The following is a 24,879-nucleotide window of genomic DNA, read 5'->3' as shown; positions in this document are numbered from 1 at the left end:
GCTGTGGGGGAGAGGACAGAGGACTACGCATGGGGCAGGCGACACTTTGCCGCTCTCCTGGCGCTGTTTGCCCCGCGCTCCTGGCTGCATACTATAAGGTTGCAAATATAAGCCACACTTTAACTTTTCACGGTCGGAATTTGGGGGGAAAGTGAGGCTTATATTCAGGCCAATACAGTACAGTGGTACCTCAGGTTACAGACGCTTCAGGTTACAGATTCCGCTAACCCAGAAATAGTACCTCGGGTTAAGAACTTTGCTTCAGGATGAGAACAGAAATCGCGTGATGGCGGCACGGCGGCAGCAGGAGGCCCCGTTAGCTAGAGTGGTACCTCAGGTTAAGAACAGTTTCAGGTTAAGAACGGACCTCCAGAACGAATTAAGTTCTTAACCCGAGGTAACACTGTATTACAGTTCTGGTCGCCTCGCCTCAAAATGGATATTGAGGGATGGAAAGACTCCCAAATAAGGAAATGTGCAGCATTTGGGGGGACTTTTTAATCTAGAGATAAGGCAAGCAAGAAGTGACATGGCAGAGGCTTATAAAATTAAGCGTTGCCTGGGTGGGAGGGAATAGATAGAGAAAAGCATTTCTCCCTCTCTCATAACACTAGAACTTGTAGACGTCCAACGAAGCTGAATGTTAGAAGATTCGGGACAGATAAAAGAAAGTCTTTCTGTGGAACTGGTTCCCACAAGTGGCAATGATGACCACCAACCCTGACAGCATTAAAAGAGGATTAGACAAATGCCTGGAGGAGAGGCCTATCAATGGCTACTACTCATCCACAGTTGGATACAGTCACTATGCTTCCAAATACCAGTTGCTGTAAACCGCAGGAGGGGAGAAGGCTCCTGTGTTCGAATCCTGCTTATAGGCTTTCCACAGGCAATTGGTTGGCCACTGTGAGAACAGGATGCTGGACTGACTAGATGGGCCATTGGCCTGATCCAGCAGCCTCTTCTGATGTTCTTAAGCTGCAGCCTTAAATGCTTAATTCTGCCATCACCTCTGGTGTTTTCTCATCTCTGGAGGTTACCATTCCTGCAGTTTTTCTTTGTTTGTTTTTAAATTCAGCGCAAGTCACCCAGAAGCCAGAGAGCTACAAATCGGGAAAATGCAAAATGCAAAATGCCCCTCTCTTCCCAGCCTCGCTGCCACATGCATGGCTGAGTTCTCATCGGCTGCCATCGCAGCGCAACATATCATTATGGCAAACCTCTCTGCCCCCTCTATTATTTATAGATTAATATCAGCCTGGATTGTAACTTGATAACTAATAATAGTAACTTAATTCAGTCTCCTGAACTCCAAGGGGTTAGGCAAGATCGCTGCTCAAAAAGAGGATTGTAGCTTAGAAATTAATATCCAACTAAGGCCTACTCAGAGTAGACCCACTGGAAACAATGGACTGAAGTGAACTGAGTTCATTATCCTCAATGCGCCTTCTCTGAATAATATGAATGTTGGATATACAATCCAATACAGTGGTACCTCGGGTTAAGTACTTAATTCATTCCGGAGATCTGTTCTTAACCTGAAACTGTTCTTAACCTGAAGCACCAATTTAGCTAATGGGGCCTCCTGCTGCCACTGCGCTGCCGGAGCACAATTTCTGTTCTCATCCTGAAGCAAAGTTCTTAACCCGAGGTACTATTTCTGGGTTAGCGGAGTTTGTAACCTGAAGCGTACTCGGGTTACATACGCTTCAGGTTACAGACTCCGCTAACCCAGAAATAATACCTCGGGTTAAGAACTTTGCTTCAGGATGAGAACAGAAATCGCGCGGCAGCAGCTTACCTGGGACCCCTCCACCCAATATTTTATTCCAGTTGGCACCCCTGCCTCTCCCCACACTCTTTCTGACACCCCTTTTCCCTCTCTCTCCCCCTTTGTCTCCGACACACCCTTCTTTCTCCACTTCACCTACTACCCAGTAAGAGCCCTGCTGAATCAGGCCAAAGCGGGGGCTCCATCTAATTCAGTATCCTGTTCTCACAATGGTCAACCAGACCCCGCCCTGCCCAGGGGAAGCCCACAAGCAACAGCCACCATCCCCGCTGGCAGCTCTCAACAACTGCTCTACAGAGGCTTCCTGCAGGTTACCAGAGGCCTGAGCCAGCCAGTGGCACAGGCAGGGGCCTTTTGAAATTCACTCGAGGGCCGCATGTTGCCGATCCCTGCTTTGAAGAGGAACCCTTTGTTCCCTCCTCCCCTGAAATCTTGTTAGCTAGCCTCTGAAGCAAGCAGCTCAAGGAGATGTCACTACATCCATGGAAACAGTAAAATGCCAGGAGCCCGACTCACAGCAGTTTTCTACTTAGCTAGCTAGCTTGGGAGACCGCAAGTGTGATTGTGTGTGTGTGTGTGTGTGTGTGTGTGCGCGCGCGCGCAAGCCCTGTTTTGTGCCACCCCCGCCCCCAAGATCTGGGTTCAGAGCCTGTCCTTAAAAACAGAACTACTTTAAAAACAACTCACATGCTGAGACTGATATACAGTGGTACTTCGGGTTACATATGCTTCAGGTTACATACGCTTCAGGTTACAGACTCCCAGAAATAGTGCTTCATGTTAAGAACTTTGCTTCAAGATGAGAACAGAAATCATGCTCCGGCGGCGCGGCGGCAGCAGGAGGCCCCATTAGCTAAAGTGGTGCTTCAGGTTAAGAACAGTTTCAGGTTAAGTACGGACCTCCGGAACGAATTAAGTACTTAACCTGAGGTACCACTGTAGTCACATTCAGAACACACATTTAAAGCACGTGGCTAGCCCTCCAAAATCCTGGGAACTGTAGTTTATTTGTATTGTTTTAGTTTTAAAAGCAGTACTGTGGTGTATTTTAGTTTGATGTCTTGTTTATTGTATTTGCAAATCTTATTTATTTTAAAAAAGATTTTTATATACACCACTTGACTATAAAACAGCTTCCTATGGTTCTATATCATGGAGGCAAAAAAGGCTAGGCCTGCAACCCTGTACGCACTTACTTGGGAGTAAGTCCCACTGATGTCCATGGGGCTTACTTCTTAGTAGACACATAACATGCCTCTGGACAGGGATAGACTACCATATTTTTCGCTCTATAACACGCACCCGACCATAACACGCACGTAGTTTTTAGAGGAGGAAAATCCGTAGGCATGCCACCCGTAGGCATTCCCTCCATAACACGCACAGACATTTCCCCTTACTTTTTAGGAGGAAAAAAGTGAGTGTTATGGTGCAAAAAATACGGTTAACTACTGTTGTCTATGCTCTGGTAACTTCAAGGTTAGATTACTGCAATGCGTTATAGATAGGGCTGCCTCTGAAGATGCTTCGGAAACTTCAGCTAGTGCAGAATTCAGCGGCCAGGCTGCTCACCAGAGCAGGACGGTTTGAGCATATTACACCAATCCTGGTCTGACTGCACTGGTTACCAATTAGTTTCCGGGCCCAATTCAAAGTGCTGGTTTTGACCTATAAAGCCTTTAAAAGCTCAGGACCGCAGTATCTCAAGGACTGCCTCTTTCCATATGAACCTACCTGGACCCTGAGATCATCTTCGTGTGCCTCCTCCTCGAGAGGTCAGGAGGGTGGCATCACGAGAACGGGGCCTTCTCTGCAGTGGCTCCCTGTCTGTGGAATGCTCTCCCCAAGGAAGTTTGCCTGGTGCCTTCATTACACACCTTTATGTTGTGATCTTTTTTGTGAACCGCCCCGAGACCTCCGGGTATAGGGGAGTATACAAACTCAATTAATAATAATAATAATAATAATAATAATAATAATAATAATAATATTTACTCAAGCATTGGTCTCCATGTGTTCAACAGGGCATGGTAAGCAGACACAGGATTGACCCTTCGGTAACGACCCTTTGGTGGCAACAGGGAACCTGCCAAGCAGTGTTTGAATCTGTGCTGAAGCTGGCATAGAAGCATAGACTTGCAGAGTGTTGGAAGGGTTCCCCAAGGGTCATCTAGTCCAACCCCCTGCAATGCAGGATTGCTGGGCAGCTGCCAAAACTACTCTGCTTCACACCCTTAAAAGTACAGAATTGAGGAAAGGTTGTGGCTCAGAGGTAGGGCAAACTGTTTTGCATGCAATGTCCCAGGTTCAATCCCGGCATGTCCAGCTCAAGGTGGGAGAAGCTCCCTGTATGAAATCCTGAAGAGCTGCTGCCAGTCAGTGTAGACAATATTGAGCTAGATGGACCCATGATCTAATTGGACTTTATATCAGGTGGCCGTAGTGACAGCTGCCAACCTGGGATGGCTTCCAAAGGGGATTAGACAAATTCATAAGGACTATCAGTTGCCTTGTACGACATCCGTCCATCTAGCCCAGAACTGTCAGCACTGACTGGCAGTAGCTTTCCAGGGTTTCAGATAAGGAGTCTGTCCCAGCCTTACCTGGATACACCAGGGTAGGCTGTGGCTCTTCCCTAGAGACATAGAAACACAGAAAGCTGCCTTATGCTGAGGAAGACCTCTGGTCCATCTAGCTCAGCATTACCTACACTGACTGGCAGCAGCGCTCCAGAGTTTCAGGCAGGAACTCTCTCCCAGCCCTACCTGGGAGATTGGGGATTGAACCCGGGACCTTCTGCATGCAAAGCAGATGCTCTACCCACTCAGGTATGCCACCTCCCCTGTCACAGGAGGCTTCCTTATATCGAGCCAAATCTCTGGTCCATCTAGTTCAATGCTGTCTGCACTGACTGGAAGCATCTCTCCCAATTTCTGAACAGGGTTTTCTCCCAGTGCTACCCAGCAGTGCAGGAATTGAACTCGGGACGTTCAGCATGCAAGGCAGATACCACTGAATGACAACATCTTCCTCTTGCCATATTACAGTCCTTAACTAGTGTTGCTTTTACTGTTCTTGCCCCAGTAACTTTTGTTAATAAACATTGTAAGCAAAAAAAAAAAAAATTAAGCTTTCCATCGTCACCCATCTAATTTCTAATGGTAGAGTTGACATGGAGGAACTTTGCATTTGAATATGGTTTGTTTTGGGGGTGGGGGTGGAAACTATCTACTTTAATAATGAACCAAATCCCTCCAATTATGTGTTGTTCTTATTTCTGCACTTTTGGAAATGTATTAACTTAAATAAAAATCCATCTTCAATGGATTGAAGATAAGTACAAACTCTCTACACATAAACAAGTTGTGTACAAACGTAGACTTGCCATGGACAAATTTAACAATATTTGGAATTCGTTGTTATAAATACCGTATTAGATTAAGGTCTGATTAACTACAACTCCCTTTTTTTGTAATGTGCACAATATCTTTTTTTCTGTTTTGTTTGGGTACTATTTCTTGTTTCTTCTTTTTGTGTCTTACTCTGTGCCCTTGTAAGTTTCTACTTTTTATTTCTCAATAAAGAATATGAAAAAGACTATCGGCATTAAAAAATAGTTTAAAACAACTATTTTAAACATTTTTTAAAAAAATAAATAAATTAAAATCACACCCAAACTCAGAGCAACCTCCTTAATATACAGAATCAAACCCGTCAGGACTACACTGACTGGCAGCCATTTCAGGCAGGGGACACTTTGCAGAGATGCCATTGGGACCTTCTGCAAGCCAAGCAGATGTTCCACCCCTGAGCTAAAGCGCTTCCCTTAAGACACAGGAACGCAGAAAGCTGCCTTTTCCTGAATGAGACCCTTGCTCCATCTAGGTCAGCACTGCCTACACTGACTGGCAGCGACTCTCCACAGTTTGAGGGAGGGACTCCATCCCAGCCCTAGCCTGGAGATGCCTCAAATTGAACTTGGAGCCTTCTGCACGCAGAGCAGCAGGCGCTCTGTCAGTATCAGCAGGATGGAGGAAAGCCACCGACAGGACAGCTCAGCCGCGTGGTGCTGATGATGCCAAAGTTGCAGGTTCGATCCCCGTCGGGGGCACCTGCATTATATTATAGCATTTCAAGGACCGAGGGTCCCTTCCAACTTTACGAATCTATGACATTCCTCGGTTTTCTGAGGGACAGGAGGCTGGAGAGGGTCCGGGCTCGCCTCTCGCCTGCTGGATCCCCCGGAAGCCCTCCGCTCCCTCCCCTCGAGGAGATACAGGAGAGAGACCTTCGCTGTGACCCAGCAGCGGGGCTCGTCTTACGCTCCCGAACGGTCGCCACCTACCTCCCCGCGCCCACGCAGTGAGCAAGAACAGAAGGAACTCCCCACTCCCAGCCACCACCTACTCAGCCTTCTGGAGTCGTGGGGATCGGGGACCATAGACGGGGGGGACGACGACGAGGGAGTGGGCGATGGCCAGGAGAAAGCTGCCAACTGAAGTGAGCTTGCCAACACCTCCACCCCGCCCGAAAAATAAACGGGAGTTTGCCCCGGCAGTGCTGCCGTCGGGGGGCAAGACAGCCGCGGCCCTGCAAGACAACCAGTGCCCTCCAGCAGCCGGTCATGGAATCATAGAAGGGATCACCAAGGATCCTCTAGTCCAACCCCCTGCAGTGCAGGTCCAAAAGAGGCGCTTGCTAGCCCTGCCGCCTTCTAGGACCGTCGAGGTTGGGTGGGGAGGGAGAAGAGCCAGGCGACGGCAAAAAAAAAAAAAAACCACTGTGGGGGAAAACAAAAAGAGGCGCCGTCTAGTCGGGTCCGCGCAGTGGAGAGGAACTCGGCTTCGGACGGCAGGGGGGCCGTCCGGAGGGGTTTGGCGGGGAAAGGAGGGGGTCTCGACGGCGCGGGCCGGCACTCACACGTCCTTGGCCGGCAGGTCCCTTCCCTCCACCACGCGGAAGTGCAGCGACGTGTTCTTGGCCATGCCGAGGCCGGCGGAGGCGCGCTGGCAGCGGCCGCTGCAGCAGCGCTCACCGACGGTCCGCGGGCTGCATGGAGCGTTGATCCTCGACGGGCGTCCAGCCGCAGCAGCCGCGCCGCGCCTGCCTTTGATCCCTCCCGGTTTGCAAGGCGAAGGGGCTTTTTCCAGTCAGCAGGAAAGCCGCCTCCTCCTCCTCCAGAAGCCAGGCAGCCAGGCAAGACGGGAGAGAGAGGCAGACAGGCTGGGGAACCGGTCCGGCCAGGTGGCGATCTCCTTCTCCGCGGAGTTCAGCAGGCGAGAGCGCCCGCCTGTCGAGCTGGCTGCCTTCGCTCGCCTTGTTAAATGCCAGGCGCTCCTCGGCTGCCTGGGCTGCGGCTACAGGTGGCCGGGCGGAAGAGTGTGAAGCTGGCCCGCCTCCTAGAGGCCGAAAAGGGAAGCGGCGGAGCTCCGTTCCGTTGGTTGTTGGGGGTGGGGGGCGTTTGTTCCTTTGCTTTCTTAATAATAATAATAATAATAATAATACGTCTGCTTCTTGGGAGAAAAACAATGACAAACCGAGACAGCATCTTAAAAAGCAGAGACATCACCTTGCCAACAAAGGTCCGTATAGTTAAAGCTATGGTTTTCCCAGTAGTGATGTATGGAAGTGAGAGCTGGACCATAAAGAAGGCTGATCGCCGAAGAATTGATGCTTTTGAATTATGGTGCTGGAGTAGACTCTTGAGAGTCCCATGGACTGCAAGAAGATCAAACCTCTCCATTCTGAAGGAAATCAGCCCTGAGTACTCACTGGAAGGACAGATCCTGAAGCTGAGACTCCAATATTTTGGCCACCTCATGAGAAGAGAAGACTCCCTGATGTTGGGAAAGATGGAGGGCACAAGGAGAAGGGGACGACAGAGGACGAGATGGTTGGACAGTGTTCTCAAAGCTACCAGCATGAGTTTGACCACACCGCGGGAGGCAGTGGAAGACAGGAGTGCCTGGCGTGCTCTGGTCCATGGGGTCATGAAGAGTCGGACACGACTAAATGACTAAACAACTACAACAAATAATAATAATAATAATAAGCAACATTCTCCGGAGTGTTAAGAAACTGCCCTGCTGGATCTGATCTCCCAGCCCCAGTGTTCTGCTTCCAGCAAGGGGTAGCGGGATGCCCCCAGCCATGGACTAGGGCTGGCGTGAAAGCAAAACACAGAAAAATCGAAAACACCTTCATGTTTTTTTTAAAAAAGGCAGGGCTCAGGCATCCCGCCAACCCCCAACCAAAAGAGGCCAGATTAGAAGCCAAACGACAGAAAAGAAACAGTTTTGCTTGGTGTTTAAAGATAAGTAATGATGGCGCCAGACATGCCTCCCTGAAAATAGCGTTCCTCAAGAAGGGGGCCACCACTGAAAAGGCCTTTGAGTTGCTGTCCTGTGGATCCTTCCATACAGTGTTATTTTTCTAGAAAAAGAGGTGCTGGAACTCATGGTGAATGCCTCCCTTGCTCTCTTATAATGGCAATGGCACACACCTGAGAGATGCCGGAACTATGTTCCAGCTGAAAAAACTCCCTGCTCCCATAGAAGATGTTCAGAGAGAAGGCCTTCAGAAAATGATCACAGGGTCCACGTTAGAGGCTGCTGCTGTAATGTGTCGCCAGAGGGGCTGCCCTTGAAAAGCTAGATCTGAACAGTTATGAGGAACTATGTGCCGCAGACCAGTCAGGGTATTAGAAACTGCACTGGCTACCAGTTTGTTTCGAAGCTTGATTCAAGGTGCTGGTTGTGGCCTTTAAAGCCCACAGGGAAAACCTGTGCTTCTCCATATGTTGTTGGACTACAACTCCCATCACCCCCTGACCATTGACCATGGTGGCTGGGGCTGATGGGAGCTGGAGTCCAATAACATCTGAAGGGGGGCAGGCTCCCCATCCCTGTTCAGCTAAGCATCCTGGACCTGGACATAGGGTCAGAAGTATGTCAGCAATAGAAAACAAACACTGGTGTCAGTGAATTTACCTTTAATTCAAAGAAACCAAAACAGTGCAAGCCCAGTGATGACAGCAACTCTTCCCTGTAGGTCTTGCCCCAATGAGGCAGTTGCAGTTCCCCTCCTTGCAGTCTAAGGCTCCTTTTTCTTGTCTCTCTTTGCTCCCTGGCTTCTTCAGCAGCCTGCCTCATCTCTGTTTCTTGGCCCCCGTCCTCTCCTGTCTCTGATCGTAGACTGCTCTCTTCCCCAGCATCTACCTGCTCACTAAACCCTGTCGCCTCTTCAACTTCCGACATCTCCTCCTTCCCGTCTGCTCCTTCTTCACCCTCTGATCACTAATAGTCATTCCACCAGCACTCCCCAGGCTCTAAGCCTCCTTCCCCTGGGGGTTCCTCAGCTGGTGACCCCCACCACTCTCGTGCATCCAGCCAGTCCGTGAAAAATCGGTTTTCCAATGACTTCTGCCAACAGATATTCAGTGTTCTGGGTTTGCTAAGAATTCTCAATGCTCACTAGGCTGCTTAGGGGTCAGTGTCCCCCTGGTTTGGTTTTCCCCTAACGTTTTGTATGGCTGTTGCACTAGTGCAAGGGCAAAAGGAATGGTGTTGCAATAGCACTAGATTTCATATTGCAACAATATTCTTCTTGCCTTTGCGCTAGTGCAACAGCCATGCAAAACGTTAGGGGAAAACCTAACCAGTGGAAGTGTGTTGCACAACCAGTTATGCAACAGGGAATATCTAGGAGACAGCAATCTGATGTGTAACCACCCACAAGAGCCATGTTCTTCTTCTGCCTTCTCTTGCACAAGCAATTATCCTAGTCTAGTGCAACTAGTACACCATTAACAGACTTAAACTTAGTGGTATGTTGCATTCCTTTGATTATTAGTATTATTATGAATAGATGAGGTCTATGCATGAGGTCAGGGACGCGGGTGGCACTGTGGGTTAAACCACAGAGCCTAGGACTTGCCAATCAGAAGGTTGGCGGTTCGAATCCCCGTGACGGGGTGAGCTTCCGTTGCTTGGTCCTTGCTCCTGCCAACCTAGCAGTTTGAAAACCTGCTCTGGTTCGCCAGAAGCGGCTTAGTCATGCTGGCCACATGACCCGGAAGCTGCACCCCGGCTCCCTCGGCCAATAAAGCAAGATGAGCACCACAACCCCAGAGTCAGTCACGACTGGACCTAATGGTCAGGGGTCCCTTTACCTTTTATGCATGAGGTCTAATGGACTGCTAATTGTGGTATTTTCTCCTATAGCTGTTGTTCTCTTGACTTATATCAGAGCTGGCGAATCCCAGGTGTAGGGATTGGCGAATCCCAGGTGTAGCCAAATGCAGCCCTCCAGGGACTCTAAGCCATGTCTCCCCACAAGCCACACCCCTCCCCAGTCCTCCTCTGCAATCTGGAGTGCTATTGTCTGGCTGGACTCTGGAATGTCTCCTGGAACTGTGAAAATGGCTTTTGCTTGCCCAGATGAAGGATGGAGAGATGGTGTGTGTGTGTGAGAGAGAGAGAGAGAGAGAGAGAGAGACAGAGAGAACCTCTGTCTTTTGTGTGGCTGGTTCCAGCTGGCTCCAGAAAGGCGTCATGTCTGAAGGACAGCTCCATTGGTAGAGCATGAGTCTCTTAATCTCAAGGTTGAGGGTGCAAGCTCCACTTTGGGTGAAAGATTCCTGCATTGCAGGGGGTTGGACTAAATGACCTTCGGGGTCCCCTTCCAACTCTACTATTCTATGATTCTATTCCTGTGGCTCGGTTCCTGCCAGACCTGGCATGCGGCCACCAAACCATAGCTGTCAAGTGTCCCTTATTTGGCGGGACAGTCCCTTATCCCAGCGCCATTTCCCGCTGCTGTCCCTTATTGATGAGGCTTCATTTGGCTGCTGGCTGGGCTTTCTGCCTTTGGCTCAGAGGGGCTCAGAAGTCGAACATACCTGTGCCTGGAAAATCCCTTATTTTGGCTGCTGATCCCTTATTTTTGAGGCTGCTGGTCCCTTATTTTCAACTCTGTAAGTTGACAGCTATGCCCCAAACAGTTGCCCATGGGGGGGAAATGTGACCCTTGTGCTGACTTCCACAAAACCATTTTGCTACAAAAAGAAGACGTGAAGAGTTAAATTGCCCTTGCTTCCCTTCCAACTCTGTGTTTGGCCCTGTGATCTTTTGCAGGAGGAGGAATTGAAAGGACAAACATCCTGTTTTCTTCCTGGGCCCCGGAATCCATTTCTCACTCATCATTAGTGGCATTCTTAATTGCAGTGCGTGGGTGAGAAACTTTAGAAGACGCACTCAGGCTTGAGACTGGTGTCTAACAGGAGACTTATTAATTTCTGACATGATCCAGCCAGCCTGGATCTCTCAGCTGGGTTTCTCTCCCAATTATCTCTGCTTTCAAAAGTCTGGTGCGAAAAATATTTTGATTATTATTTTGGATTTGATTTGATTTTAAAAAATCACCCTACTTGAAGTGGGAGTAGGCCAAATAATAGTAACCTGCCATTTCCAAATTATTTTAAGTTACTTAATGAATGTATTGATCACACCACTAGAATGATAAAAAGGACATGTTTACCATTACAATAAGCAAATCATTCTAATCTAAGCCTTATATTCAGTCAGACCCATGGTTCATCTAGCTCAGTATTGTCTACACAGACTGGCAATAGCTCTCCAAAGGTTTTCAGACACTTCCCCAGCCTAACTGGAAATACTGGGGATCGAACTTGCAACTTGAACCTCAACTTCTGCATGCAAAGCGGATGCTCTGACCACTGAGCCACAGCCGTTCCCCTACATTCTGAGCTATAAACATTTTGCATGCTTTACATTTTCCTAACGAGTCCCAAAGGAATCTGAGGAGCTTCAGTTTGGTGTGTGTCAATTTTAAAGCGCCCCCCGCCCCCGAATCCTGAGAACCGTAGTTTTCAAGAGTGCTGGGAAGGATAGCTCTGTGAGGGATAAACTACAGTTCCCATGATTCTTTGGAGGGAGTGTGTGTGCTTTTCGTAAACAGTGTGTATTCAGCATCCAGAATTCCCTCTAGGTGTTTGTTTTATTTCACCAGATTTATACACCGCTGCATTGGGGGTGGGGACGGACCTCAAAGCCGTTTACAAATGCTACCAAGCTACAACTCCCATCACCCCTAGCTATTGGCCACACTTGATGGGGCTAATAGGAGCTGTAGTTCTGCAGACCAAAAGGCCATCCACCCCTGTTCTAGAGCGAAACAGCGGTTCTCAACCTGTCTGTCCCCAGATGTTGTTGGACTACAACTCCCATCATCCCTGAGCCCTGGCCTTGCTAGGGGTGATGAGAGTTGTAGTTCAGCAACATCTGGGGACACACAGGTTGAGAAAGGCTGTGTTAGAATGAAGCCAGTTTGGGCAGCGGTGCAGGAAAAAACACTCCGCATTTATAATAGAAAAATAAATGAATAGATGAATAAATGTTTAAAAAGTGTATGCATAATGGGGGGTGGGGGGGGAGAGACTGCGAGAAAGTCGCGCCTTCTTTCGCCATTCAGCTATTTTACTATGTTGCACAAGCGAGGGGGGAAAAAAGACTTCCACGCGTAGCTCAGCTCTGGCGGACGCGTCGCCATGGCAACAGAACGTTGTGCTGGCCGTCTCCTTAGCAACGGGCAGCTGGGTCTCGCGCTGCTCCGGCAATCAAAAAAAAAAAGTCTGCTTCGCTTATTATTGTTTTGTTCCTCTTCTTACACGGGCTGCAAGTTCGGCCGCAGGAGAGGAAAAGGAGACTTTGGACAAGCGGCGATGGATTCGGATTTGGAGGAGAGAGTGCGCGCGGCTTTGTTAGACAAACTGCAAATGATGTAAGTGGGGGTTGGGTTTTTTGGGGGGGGGAAGGGTCAAAGAGAGAACAGGACACTGGCTTGGAGACTGTACTGACTGTACAGTAGCGGGCGAAGTTTCCGCAAGGGTTAAAAGGAAGGGCCTCAGCGGTAGAGCAACGCGCTTTGCTAGTGCAAAAAGTCCCAGGACGCAGCATCGATTCCCAGCACCTTCAAGGGAGGCATGGAAGTAATCATGGGCGGAGCCAAGGGGGAGGGGCAGGGGGAAGCTGCCCCCCCAAATCAGGGGGAAAAATACAAATCAATACAAATCTAAGGTTCTGCCCCCCCCAACAAAAGCTTGCACCCCCAACAAAAATCCTGGCTACGCCCATGGAAAAAATCCCCCCTAAAAACACTTGCAGACTAGGGGTGATTTGGGTATTGTGCATCTGTACCGCTTTAACAAGCAGAGCTTCGCTCAAAGAATGCTGGGAACTGAAGTTCGTTAAGGGTGCTGAGAGTTATTTGGAGATCCTCACTATTCCCCTCACAGAGCTACAATTTCCAGAAAGTTTTTGCAATCAATCTGCCTTCCCAGGAAACTTTGGAACTGTAGCTCTGTGAGGGGAATGGTGTGTGTGACAGCACCCTTAACAAAGCACAGTTCCCAGGATTCTCTGGGGGAAGCCATGACTGTTTAAGTGTCATAGTGCATGAAGTTGTATACAGTGAATGTAGCCTACAACTTTGACAGATGATAATAAAATAAAATTTTTTAATATTTATACCCCACCCATCTGGCTGGGTTTCCCCAGCCACCCTGGGCAGATCCCAACAGAATATTAAAACCACGATAAAACATCAAACATTAAAAACCTCCCTATGCAGGGCTGCCTTCAGATGTCTTCTAAAAGTCAGATAGTTGTTTATTTCTTTGACATCTGATGGGAGGGCATTCCAGAAGGCCCTCTGTCTGGTTCCCTGTAACCTCACTTCCCACAGTGAGGGAACTGTCAGAAGGCCCTCGGAGCGGGACCTCAGTGTCCGGGCTGAATGATGGGGGTGGAGAGGTTCCTTCAGGTATACAGTGGTACCTCTGGATGTGAACGGGATCCGTTCCAGAACCCCGTTCGCATGCTGAGCAGAACGCAACCCGCGTCTGTGCATCTGTGGGTCATGATTCACCGTGTCTGCGCATGCACATGATGTCATTTTAAGTGCCTGCGCATGCGCAAGTGGCGAAACCTGGAAGTAACCCGTTCTGTTACTTCTGGGTCACCACAGGATGCAACCTGAAAAGATTTAACCCAAAGCAACTTTAACCCGAGGTATGACTGTACAGGGCCGAGGCCGTTCAGGGCTTTAAAGGTCAGCACCAACACTCCGAATTGTGCTTGCAAATGTACAGAGCTATAGTTCCTAGCGTCCTTAACAAACCACAATTCCCAGGATTCTCTGGGGGAAGCCATGTGCTTCCTGTGTATAGTGCATGTGACCTTAGACATTGCAGCCTGCAAGATATGTAACAGCAGATGCAGTGGTGTGACGCTAGACCAGCCTGTCTCCCTCGATGCATTTCCTGGACGAAGTTTGGACAGGGCTTTTGACACCCTTCTGTGTGCCTGTTTCAGGAAAATTCCTGAAAGAGAAGAGGACTTTTTGCCCCCTGCTTGCTGTCTGCTGGAGAAACAAAGGGAACTGGCAGAGGTGGAACAAGCTCTATTGGCCCAGAAAGAGGTAATGCAAACTCTTTGGAGAACCACTCCAAACCATCTCTTGGACCAAGTGGTGGTTGGTGTGCCAGTTGGGAGTGGTTGGGGAGAAGGCAGGGAGTCCAACAGTAGATGGCACCACAGCCACTGACAGGCAGGTCTGACTGATCCTATTTTGTCCTCCTCCTCCTCTCTGCTGAGTTCTAGAAGGGCAACACAGAGATGGAGGAGAAGGAAGAAGATGACAGCCAGGGCTAACTTTTGGACTGGTTGTAAGAAAGAAGGTAGTCAGGGGAGAGGACTGATGAGGTTAGTGAGGCAGTTGCTCCTTCACCTCATGGACCAGCCCTCACTGTTTGGCTTCATATAAGAAAGACCTACATCAGGCATTAGGGACGCGGGTGGCACTGTGGGTTAAACCACAGAGCCCAGGGCTTGCTGATCAGAAGGTCAGCTGTTCGAATCCCCGCGACGGGGTGAGCTCCCGTTTCTCAGTCCCTGCTCCTGCCAACCTAGCAGTTTGAAAGCATGTCAAAGTGCAAGTAGATATATAGGTACCACTCCGGTGGGAAGGTAAACAGCGTTTCCGTGTGTTGCTCTGGTTTGCCAGAAGTGGCTTAGTCATGCTGGCCACATGACCCGGAATCTGTATGCCGGCTCCCTTGGCCTGTAAAGCAAGATGAGCGCTGCAACCCCAGAGTTGGTCACGACTGGACCTAATGGTCAGGGGTCCCTTTACCTTTACATCAGGCATAGCCAAACTCAGCCCTCCAGATGTTTTGGGACTACAACTCCCATCATCCCTGACTACTGGTCCTGTTAGCTAGGGATGATGGGAGTTGTAGTCCCAAAACATCTGGAGGGCCGAGTTTGCCTATGCCTGTCTTAGACTTTGGAACAAGCATAGGAACCTGCCTTATACCAAGTCATGCCACTGGTCCATGTACCTCAGTATGGTCTACGCTGATCGGGAGCCCTCGATGAGGGTGGTTTTCCAACCAGCTCCAGCTCCATGTGATGATGTTATTATTTAATAATAATAATAATAATAATAATAATAATAATAATAATAATAATACATTTTATTTATACCCCACCCTCCCCAGCCAAGACCGGGCTCAGGGCGGCTAACAACCAATCATAAAAACAAGTTGATTAAAATACAGTTTAAAAAACAAGATTAAAATACAACATTAAAACATTAGGATGCAGCCTCTTCACAGGAGGAGAAAGGAAAAAGAAAGAGGGGGAGGGAATCAAACTGATTCTAAGCCAAAGGCCAGGTGGAACAACTCTGTCTTACAGGCCCGTCTGTCTTACATTTAGCTTGAATGTGCCCAGTTGGCTAACTATGACAACAACGCAGGGAACTTTGAGAAATGTTGTGCTGTAACCAAGATAAATTACAGTGGTGCCTCGCAAGACGAAATTAGCGGATTAGCGCTATTAGCGGCTTAGCGGCTATTAAAGGCTTAGCGGCTATTAGCGGCTTAGCGGCTTAGAAAAAGGGCGGGAAAGGGAAAAAACTCGCAAGACGTTTTCATCTTGCGAAGCAAGCCCATAGGGAAATTCGTCTTGCGAAGCGCCTCGAAAAACGGAAAACCCTTTCGTCTAGCGAGTTTTTTGTCTTGCGAGGCATTCGTCTTGCGGGGCAGCACTGTACATCCAAAGCATTCCCACCGTCTACTGAGGTAGTAAGCCAATAAGAAAAAGAGAAAGAGAAATCTCTCCTGCCTGACTCCTCCCCGACTGACATTCCTTTGCCCCCCCTTCCAAGGAATTCCAGTTGAAAATGGAAGAGCTGCAGCAACGGCGGAAGGAACTGGAGCTCAAAGAGGCCCAGCTCAAAAAGTCCATTTTAAAGTTTGACAAGTTCCTGAAGGTCTGTAAGTGCTCAGGGGATGAGTGATGTGGTGTTGTGGTTGGCAGGGGTGCAGCTAGGCCTCTCTGTGCGGCTCTTGTGATCCGTAGGCCCATCTCCCGTAGGACAATGATGCCAAGCGGAGCCGGGCTCTGCGCAAGGCTGGCGAGGAGAAGCAACAAGCGGCCCAGAGAGTGGTGGAAGCCCAGCGCCTCAAGGAGGAGATTGCACACCTGCTGGCCGTGAAGGACAAGCTGCAGTGGCAGCTGGAGAGACACAAGGCCTTCCCAGAGTATTTGCAGAAGGTTCTGGAAAAGACGGAGCAGGTGAGAAGGTGGGGAGATTGAGAGAGCAGGAGCCTGAGAGGAGACGCTAGGAGGACCCCCCAAAACCCTCCCCGTGTGAAGTTTGTGGCACAAGTCAAAGCCTTCAGCCAGAACATAGGAAGCTGTGCTATACTGTATTGGATCCATTGGCCCATCTAGCTCAGTACTGCCTGCACTGACTGGCAGCAGCTGCCCAAGTCCTGCCTGGAGTTGCCAGGGATTGAACCTGCGACCTTCTGCATGCAAGAAGCTCTACGACTAAGCTGTGGCCATCATGACATAGGTGGCTGGCTTTTACCAAGTCAGAACACTGCCTGCACTGTATTGTCTGTGCTGAATGGCAGCTGTTATCCATGGTTTCAGACATTCCCGGCTCTACCTGCTGGGGATTGGATCTGAGGCCTTCTGCACACAAAGCAGATGCTCCGGCACTGAGCTATGTGTCCCTGGATGCTTTCTGTTATGTACTGAGTTGAATAGGATCCAAAATGCAGCAGTCTGGTTGGTCCTAGAACAATAGGATTCAGAATGCAGCAGTCTGATTGGTCCACAGGAGGCACCCAATCCAGCTCCAGGTGGAAGGGAATCCGCAACCTGATTGGCTTACAGGAGAATCCCCGAATTAGCCAATCACGTGGGGCCCGTGGTGTAAATAATGTATATAAGTCAGACATTCTGGGGGAACTTCTATTCCTCTTCACCACTATGAGCTGAATAAAGAGCGTGAAATCCACTCTCGACTCCGAGTATATTTCACTTTCCCATGGCTAGTACAGTCGTACCTCGGAAGTCAAACGGAATTTGTCCTGGAAATCTGTTTGACTTCCAAAATGTCCGGAAACCAAAGCGCGGCTTCTGATTGGCTGCAGGAAGCTCCATCAGCAATGGCTAATGGTCAGGGATAATGGGAGTTGTAGTCCTGTACAGACTGTTCAAGGATGCCTTTACTCTCCATCCTCTTATCCATCCCAGTTTCAGGGCATCCCAGAGCTGATTGCCCAGTTCCAGGCTCTGGTGGCCACCCAGGCCACCTTGGCCCAGAGGGAGCTCTTTGGCCAGGAAGCCGTGGAGGAGGAGCGTGCCCGCCTGCAACGCTACACGGAGGAAAGCAGCAACCAGATCTTGCAGCAAAACAACCGGGTGGCCGAACTGCAGGCGCAGCTGGAGCAAGCCCAGACCAGGGTCCTGGAACTGGTAAGACGATGGGATCCAGGATAAACGGTCAAAAACCTTTCTATTCCGTCAGAGATCGGCAGGCTGCCATACATCTGGGTTTCTCCAGATACTTCTGGGAATCACTCAGAAAAATGGTGTTCAGGCGGGTTTTTGCCGAATCGGCAAAATATCCGGGGAAACCCTATGTCAAGTTGAGCTATTTTTGTTTTTTAAAAAATTCTTTAGAAGTTCCCCCCCAAAAGCTGAACAACTCTGTGCCTGATCTTCTCACATGGCATCCCTAGGCAACGTAGAATACATCTTCCCGTAATAGCTAAATGATTTCTAGAATATGATTTCTAGAATGCATATGGGGGATGTTGGGGGGGGTAGTAACTTTTGTGGGGGACACGTCCTGCTCCTTCTGGGGTAGTTTGCTCCCACCATGTACAGCGGTACCTCAGGTTAAGTACTTAATTCGTTCCGGAGGTCCGTACTTAACCTGAAACTGTTCTTAACCTGAAGCACCACTTTAGCTAATGGGGCCTCCTGCTGCCGCTGCGCCGCCGAAGCACGATTTCTGTTCTCATCCTGAAGCAAAGTACTTAACCCGAGGTAATATTTCTGGGTTAGCGGAGTCTGTAACCTGAAGCGTATGTAACCTGAAGCGTATGTAACCTGAGGTACCACTGTACTCAGAAACTCTGTACATAAAAGTAATGTGGCCATTTGGGTAGAGCGGTTAGAGGGTCAGACTAGGACCTGTGAGAGACCAGGGTTCAAATCCCCACACAGCCATGAAACTCAGTGGGAGTAACCTTGGGCCAGTCAAGGCCCCTCAGCCTAACCTACCTCACAGGGTTGTTGTGGGGATTAAAATGAGGAAGGGGCGGACCAAGCATGCTGCCTCAAACTCCTTATAGAGAAAAAGGTGGGAAATAAACAAAATACGCAAAGCCTAGGGACATGCAGGGCAGATGTGGGGTGCCTTTGGCCCTCCAGATGTTTTGCTGAACTACAGCTCCCACAATCCCTGCTCATGGGCCACGCTTGCTGGGGCTGATGGGAGTCGTAGTTCAGCAACACCCGCAGGGCCAAAAGTTCCTTACACATGCATGAAAGAGGCGAGAGGCACCCCTAACTCTCTGTTCTTGCTAGTAAGCTTGATCTTTATTGATCTGTTGCAACAGGGTGCTCCCCTCACCCACAGGAGAGAGGAGGAACCCAGAAAAATGGTGCACAACGCCTTATAGAGACTTTTGAAATTGCCACCCTGTAGATCAAGACCACCCCCAAAAATATCATACCTACATCACAGAAGGGGTGTAACCTAAGACCACCCCTCAGATACATCATACCTACATCACAGAAAAGGCGGTCTAAACAGAAATTTGAATGTTGTTTTTCTCGTGTTGGTGTTTATCTCCTGTCTGGCAGGTTACTTGATTAGATTTCCTGGGGAGCCTGGCTAGTCTTTTGTAATGATAAATACTTAGTTCCTGGGCCAGGTCACAGGCTCACACCCTATTCATATCTTAAATGTGCCCTTAAGGCAGGATTTGTGAGGAAAGAGACAATGGGGAGGTTTCCCACTTTCACCTTGCAGAGAAAACATTTGCTCAGTTTAGGAATCAAAATGGTTCCAGGTTGGTTTTCCTGTGCTGATCTATGTACATGCTTGGTTGGTACACTTATGAACATTACCATCTATCTAAGACCATAAAATTCCTATCGCACTGGCCTGCTGCAGGAGTCTGTCTGGGTTTGCATCCAGAACACCGCGGCCGACAAGACGCTGGAGCTTGGGCGGATCAAGCTGGCAGCTTTAAACCTCTTCCAGATGGTTGCCAAGCACAGGAAGCTGCCAGCCGACGTGCCTATGGAAGACACGGCAGCCCAACTCGATGTGGTCAGTGGGAAGGCACAAGTGTCCCCCCCCCCCTTTTAAGCAGCTCATTGGGAGCTTTGCAAGCAGTGGGCAACTTAACAGGGCCCAGAAAGGTCCATCATTCAAACACCAATCTTGGGCCTCTCTGAGGTTGATGGGCCTGGACTGCTGCCATTTTAAATTCCCACACTGTCCTTGAATGCCCGGCACTGTGCCTGCTCTGTTGGCAGTTTAAAATGGCAGCTTTCCAGCTACCTGAGCCTTTGGTCTGATTCAGTAGAGCTCTTACATCCACTCCTTTCCTCTTTAATTTCCTTATTTACCCCACCCTCTGCTCCTTACCCAAAAAACCCCAAAGCCTTCCCCAAGAATTAGTCGAAAAGAGGTCTTGTTTGTATGAATCTACTTCAGAATGGGGTGGGGTAGGGGGGTTGCGTTTACCACCCCCCACAAAAAAACTGTTCCCTCAGCATGGCAATAGGGTTTGTCAGCAGGGGGCGGGATTTATTCAAATTATTTCATTTCACAAAAATTGGTATCTCAGTTGATTTTTTAAAAGAACCCCAGAAACCCACCCTCAGAGTGGTTTACAAAAAGAATAAAACAACAAAATGTATATACACGTTTAAACAACAACTATGGAAAACATTTAAAAGTAATTGACAATAAGCGAAACAAAAAAAGCTAGTTTAAAATGCTTGCCGGCGTTCTACATATCTGGGTACGCTTCCCTAACCAAAAATATTTATAGCAGAGTATAGCAAAGCACCTGCAGGGAGTTCCCAAGTTGGGGTGCTGCAGCATTAAGATATTGATTTACTATGATGTGCAATCTGCACAATCATGCGAGTTCTGCAGATTGGAGCTGTCAGGTGGGCGCATAAGGAGCAAGTAAACTGGTTCCAAGCTGTTAAGGGTTGCTTTTAAAAATAGCAAACGCCTTGAAGTTGGCCTGGCAGCAAATTGGCAAAATTTAGTCTATTGTTATTTAACTTTCCAAAGCTCTTTCTGTTATTATTTGTTCTTATTGATAATTTTATTCTTTTATCTCTTTAGTTTGTTTTTTGTTTTACAGTCATGAAATAAATGTTTGCCCCAGACTGAATCTTTTTACGAATCTCTGTTGCACTGATGCCAACAGGTTAAGCTTTGTGTGGTGGACTTGAACGACATCCTGGCCAACTTCCGCAAAGGGGAACCCACGCAAGTCCCTCAGCCAGAAACAACAGCAGCATCTCGCTCCGAGACAGACCCCAGCTAACCACCTCGACCGCCTGGGGTGAGTTTATTATCATCACCATCTAATTTATTACCAGTCCTTCAACCAGCAGGCACCAGGGCAGGTTACAGCCCTTTAAAATTCAGAATTAAGAAAAGTTAAAACAGGTTACGAAATTAAAAGACGCCTGCTTCTTGGGAGGAAAGCAATGACAAACCTAGACAGCATCTTAAAAAGCAGAGACATGACCTTGCCAACAAAGGTCCGTATAGTTAAAGCTATGGTTTTCCCAGTAGTGATGTATGGAAGTGAGACCTGGACCATCAAGAAGGCTGATTGCCGAAGAATTGATGCTTTTGAATTATGGAGCTGGAGGAGACTCTTGAGAGTCCCATGGACTGCAAGAAGATCAAACCTATCCATTCTTAAGGAAATCAGCCCTGAGTGCTCACTGGAAGGACAGATCCTGAAGCTGAGGCTTTGGCCACCTCATGAGAAGAGAGGACTCCCTGGAAAAGACCCTGATGTTGGGAAAGATGGAGGGCACAAGGAGAAGGGGACGACAGAGGACGAGATGGTTGGACAGTGTTCTCGAAGCTACCAGCATGAGTTTAACCAAACTGCGGGAGGCAGTGGAAGACAGGAGTGCCTGGTGTGCTCTGGTCCATGGGGTCACGAAGAGTCGGACACGACTAAACGACTAAACAACAACAAAACAGGTTACAGTCACAGGAATAAGGTGGGCCCTGAAACCTCAGATCTCGGCTGCCAAAGGCCAGGGAGAAGACCTAAAAAGAAGGGGGAATGGAAATGAGTGTTCAGAATCCTGAACAAGGGACACTTTGACACACAAGTCCCATTTGCTTTATTTTAATGTCTGTTGCCTTGAGGCCCCCGCTCCAAACCCCAGGACAGAAGCACTAGCATTATAACCAGGAAAACTGATGCACTCTTCCTCATGTCTAAATGCACCCTTATAGTTCTAATCAGAGTAAACCCCCTAGTCTGTCCCCAGCGTTTTCTGTCCACTGGCACGAAGAGCTATTGGACCAGCAGGTGGGCAAGTGTTAATGTTGTGCAACTGATGAACCACGCAGAGCAGCTGTGCTGGTGGGAGCTCGCTGTACAATGGATTGCATAACCCGTTGCTCAAGCAAAATCGCTGGTCCTCTTGCTCAGGCAGTCTCCGTTCTGTTGGCACAAAAACATTTCACCAGCAGAGAAAGTATAAAGCTAGGCAACTTTGCTGTGGCGCTACATTGGAGACAACCCATTGACGTTAACAGACGCCAGATGGCGAGCTCCGTCAATTCCAACAGATACATTTTGAGTGGGACTAAGGTAAAAAGATAAAGGACCCCCGGATGGTTAAGTCCAGTCAAAGGCAATTATGGGGTTGTGGCGCTCATCTCGCTTTTCAGACCGTGGGAGCTGACATTTGTCCACAGACAGCTTTCCGGGTCATGTGCCCAGCATGACAAAACCGCTTCTAGAGCAATGGGACACTGTGATGGAAGCCAGAGTGCACAGAAATGCCATTTACCTTCCTGCCGCAGCAGTACCTATTTATCTGCTTGCACTGGTGTGCTTCTGAACTGCTAGGTTGGCAGGAGCTGGGGCAGAGCAATGGGAACTCACCCCGTCACGGGGATTCAAACCGCCGACCTTCTGATCGGCAAGTCCAAGAGGCTCAATGGTTTAGACCATAGCGCCACCTGCGTTCTGCAACAGGGGCATTCCGATTAGAACTAAACATATACAGGATGAGCACTTCCTCCACGGCAGTTTGCTCCTAAGGGTTCTGCACATAGGTGAAAATCACGTATACCCAAACCCCTGGAGCTGTCCCAGTGGACTGTGGGCAAGGGGCAGAAAGAGAGAACCCCCAGAGCCAGCCTGCTAAGCAGGCCTTGCCCAAAGCAAGCGAGGCTGAGAGCTTCAAAGCTCTCTTTGAGCTGGGTCTGCTGAGGGTAGCTTGCAGGGGCAAGGTGCGCAAAACCCGGGAGGCTATGGATGCTCGTGCCGGGTGTCACATATGCATTCAAGAGCTGGTACACCGAGCAGGCCTTCCCCCCTGCCCCCGAGTGAGGCAGAGAACTTAAAAGCTTTTTCTGCTCCAGGTAGCTCCAAACGGGCCCCAGTGCAAACAGAGCTTTTAAGCTCTCCACTTTGCAGAGATCCAATTTGTGCCGTTGCAGCCGGGTGCATGGTTGAAATTGCACAGGTGAAAACACATGTCAGATGCAGCCCACTGTCTCCCCTTTTGTTAATTTTTCAGTGGTGATTTTTTTTTTTTGGGGGGGGGGGGCTCAGTAACTGATGGAGAACAGGTGAGGGGTGGGGGAGACCTGCAGGATAAATGTTCAGCCCAGGCCAGATTCAAATTCAGGGCAGCAGCTGTGGGTACAGTAGAGGAAGGTTTGGGGGTGGAAGATGGCATCGATCCAAACAGATTAACAGAAAAGGTAGGAGGGAGAGAGGAACACTCGTAGAAGCTTGGTAAAAGGGTGCTTTTAATCTTCCCCAGAGTTTACACAGCAAATAAATGACTGTTGTCGGCGGAGCTCTTGGAAGCCAGCTCACACTGGCTTTGCCCCCGCCTACATCCTCTTCCGCATCTTGCCCTTCTTGGCTGCCCCCCGCCCAAAGGCCGTCTGGCGCATCTCTTGCACCCGCTGCCGGTTGCGCGACTTCAGGCGCTTCAAGCTGCCGCTCTGCAGGAAGCGCTGTTTGGCTGCCTTCTTCCGTTGCCTCAAGATCTGCTGCTTGGTTTTCAGCTCGGAGCGGACCTTCCCCTGCTGGGGGCCGCGGCTGCCGTGGGAAGATGGGGCAGGGTGGGCACCTTCAGAAGGAATCACAAGTGTGTGCATTATTATTGCATTGAAGTACAGTAAGAATGCAGTGTGTGTGTGTGTGTGTGTGTGTGTGTGTGTGTGATGTTCTGGTGACTGTAGGCTTGAAGTGGCCGAGACCATATAACACCGGTCCTGAAAGACCTACATTGGCTCCCAGTACGTTTCCGAGCACAATTCAAAGTGTTGGCACTGACCTTTAAAGCCCTAAACAGCCTCAGCCCAGTATACCTGAAGGAATGTCTCCACCCCCATTGTTCAGCCCAGACACTGAGGTCCAGCTCTGGGGGCCTTCTGGTGGTTCCCTCACCGCAGGAAGTGAAGCTACAGGGAACCAGGCAGAGGGCCTTCTCAGTAGTGGCACCCGCCCTATGGAACGCTCTCCCTTCAGATGTCAAGGAGATGAGTAACTATATAACCTTTAGAAGACATCTGAAGGTAGTCCTATATAGGGAAGTTTTTAATGTTTGATGTTTTAATGTGATTTTAATTCTGTTGGGAGCTGCCCAGAGTGGCTGGGGAAACCCAGCCACATGGGTGGGGTATAAATAAATTATTATTATTATTATTATTATTATTATTATTATTATTATTATTAGGTCCACAATCTGCTGTTAGGATTCCTAGAACACTTGAAAGCTTGAAGAACTACCCTGCCTCAAACATGTTTCTCCATATGCCAACACGACGACCTCTCCCAAGAGCAAAATGTTTTGACTTCTACCTTAAAAGATGGGCCTGCCAAAAGTGGTAGGGTGAAGGAAATATGGTCCATGATGCCTTTTCTTTAGGGATGCTGAAATAGACTCTTAAGTTGTAAGAGGGAGCCAGGGGAAACTACACAGACACACAATTCATCCCCCTTAGACTTGTGCAGTGCTTCAGATGGAGCCGGGGAAACCACTCATATACCATGTCCCCTCCCTGGGAAAACACTCACCCCTGCCTTTCCGCCTCTTCCCGGCTCTGCGATCTCCTTCCCGATCTGAGTCCGAATCCTGATCGTCTATCTTGTTCTTCTTTTTCCATTTGTCGTAGCTGGGGTATGCGAGGTCAGGAAACCACACAGCCAATACTCTTTCCACGCAGTGCACCTATACGGACCGTAGGCTGCTTGCTCACCAGGCACCCTTTCTCCCCAGTCTCATCAAAAGAGTAGGTGGCTTCCCAGTGGGTGCTTGAGGAGCTCAAGAGGGCAGCAGCAACTCTTTTGCAAGTCTTGTGGGGAACTGCTGCCCCTGCCAAACTTCTCTCGACATTAAGAAGCTTGTCCTCTCGTTCACCCGAAATCTACCCTGCTATAATCTAGTACA

At 49.0% G+C, this 24,879-nt stretch overlaps 3 protein-coding genes across 5 annotated transcripts in view; 1 reads left to right on the top strand and 2 right to left on the bottom strand.

The window, feature by feature from the left end:
• The window catches only part of RASAL1 (RAS protein activator like 1), a 67,395-nt gene extending 60,242 nt beyond the window's left edge, over window positions 1-7,153 (bottom strand). For both annotated transcript variants that reach the window (XM_081841807.1, XM_081841808.1), the window contains exon 1: window positions 6,713-7,153. In XM_081841807.1, coding sequence (XP_081697933.1) covers window positions 6,713-6,777 — 65 coding nt within the window. In that variant the 5' untranslated portion in view covers window positions 6,778-7,153. The remainder of the gene's footprint in view (window positions 1-6,712) is intronic.
• A 5,229-nt stretch (window positions 7,154-12,382) lies between these two features.
• Window positions 12,383-24,446, top strand: CFAP73 (cilia and flagella associated protein 73). Of its 2 annotated transcripts, XM_081842043.1 has the most exons (8): window positions 12,385-12,592; window positions 14,185-14,290; window positions 16,043-16,147; window positions 16,252-16,452; window positions 17,425-17,646; window positions 19,358-19,516; window positions 20,637-20,774; window positions 24,166-24,446. In XM_081842043.1, exons 1-7 carry the CDS (start codon window positions 12,534-12,536, stop codon window positions 20,754-20,756), a joined length of 972 nt encoding a protein of 323 aa, XP_081698169.1. In that variant the 5' UTR covers window positions 12,385-12,533; the 3' UTR covers window positions 20,757-20,774; window positions 24,166-24,446. The 2 variants fall into 2 exon arrangements, with proteins under 2 accessions (XP_081698170.1, XP_081698169.1); XM_081842044.1 differs by lacking the exon at window positions 19,358-19,516 and having other exon boundaries at window positions 12,383-12,592.
• The window catches only part of DDX54 (DEAD-box helicase 54), a 23,161-nt gene continuing 21,491 nt past the window's right edge, over window positions 23,210-24,879 (bottom strand). The window contains exons 19-20 of the mRNA XM_081841784.1: window positions 24,507-24,604; window positions 23,210-23,556 (exon numbers count right to left, since the gene is read on the bottom strand). Of these exons, the coding sequence (XP_081697910.1) occupies window positions 23,315-23,556; window positions 24,507-24,604 (340 nt within the window). The 3' untranslated portion in view covers window positions 23,210-23,314. The remainder of the gene's footprint in view (window positions 23,557-24,506; window positions 24,605-24,879) is intronic.

This window comes from Podarcis erhardii, assembly GCF_964252035.2.
Source record: "Podarcis erhardii genome assembly, chromosome: 15".
NCBI lineage: Eukaryota > Metazoa > Chordata > Lepidosauria > Squamata > Lacertidae > Podarcis > Podarcis erhardii.
The sequence above is the reverse complement of the archived record's forward strand: the minus strand, read 5'-3'. Positions and strand labels throughout refer to the sequence as shown.

Coding starts and splice junctions, on each gene's coding strand:
- CFAP73 (XM_081842043.1), top strand. CDS start 12,534: ATGGATTCGGATTTGGAGGAGAGAGTGCGCGCGGCTTTGTTAGACAAA. Junction 14,291..16,042: donor CTCTATTGGCCCAGAAAGAG/GTAATGCAAACT, acceptor CCCCCTTCCAAG/GAATTCCAGTTGAAAATGGA. Junction 17,647..19,357: donor AGACCAGGGTCCTGGAACTG/GTAAGACGATGG, acceptor GGCCTGCTGCAG/GAGTCTGTCTGGGTTTGCAT.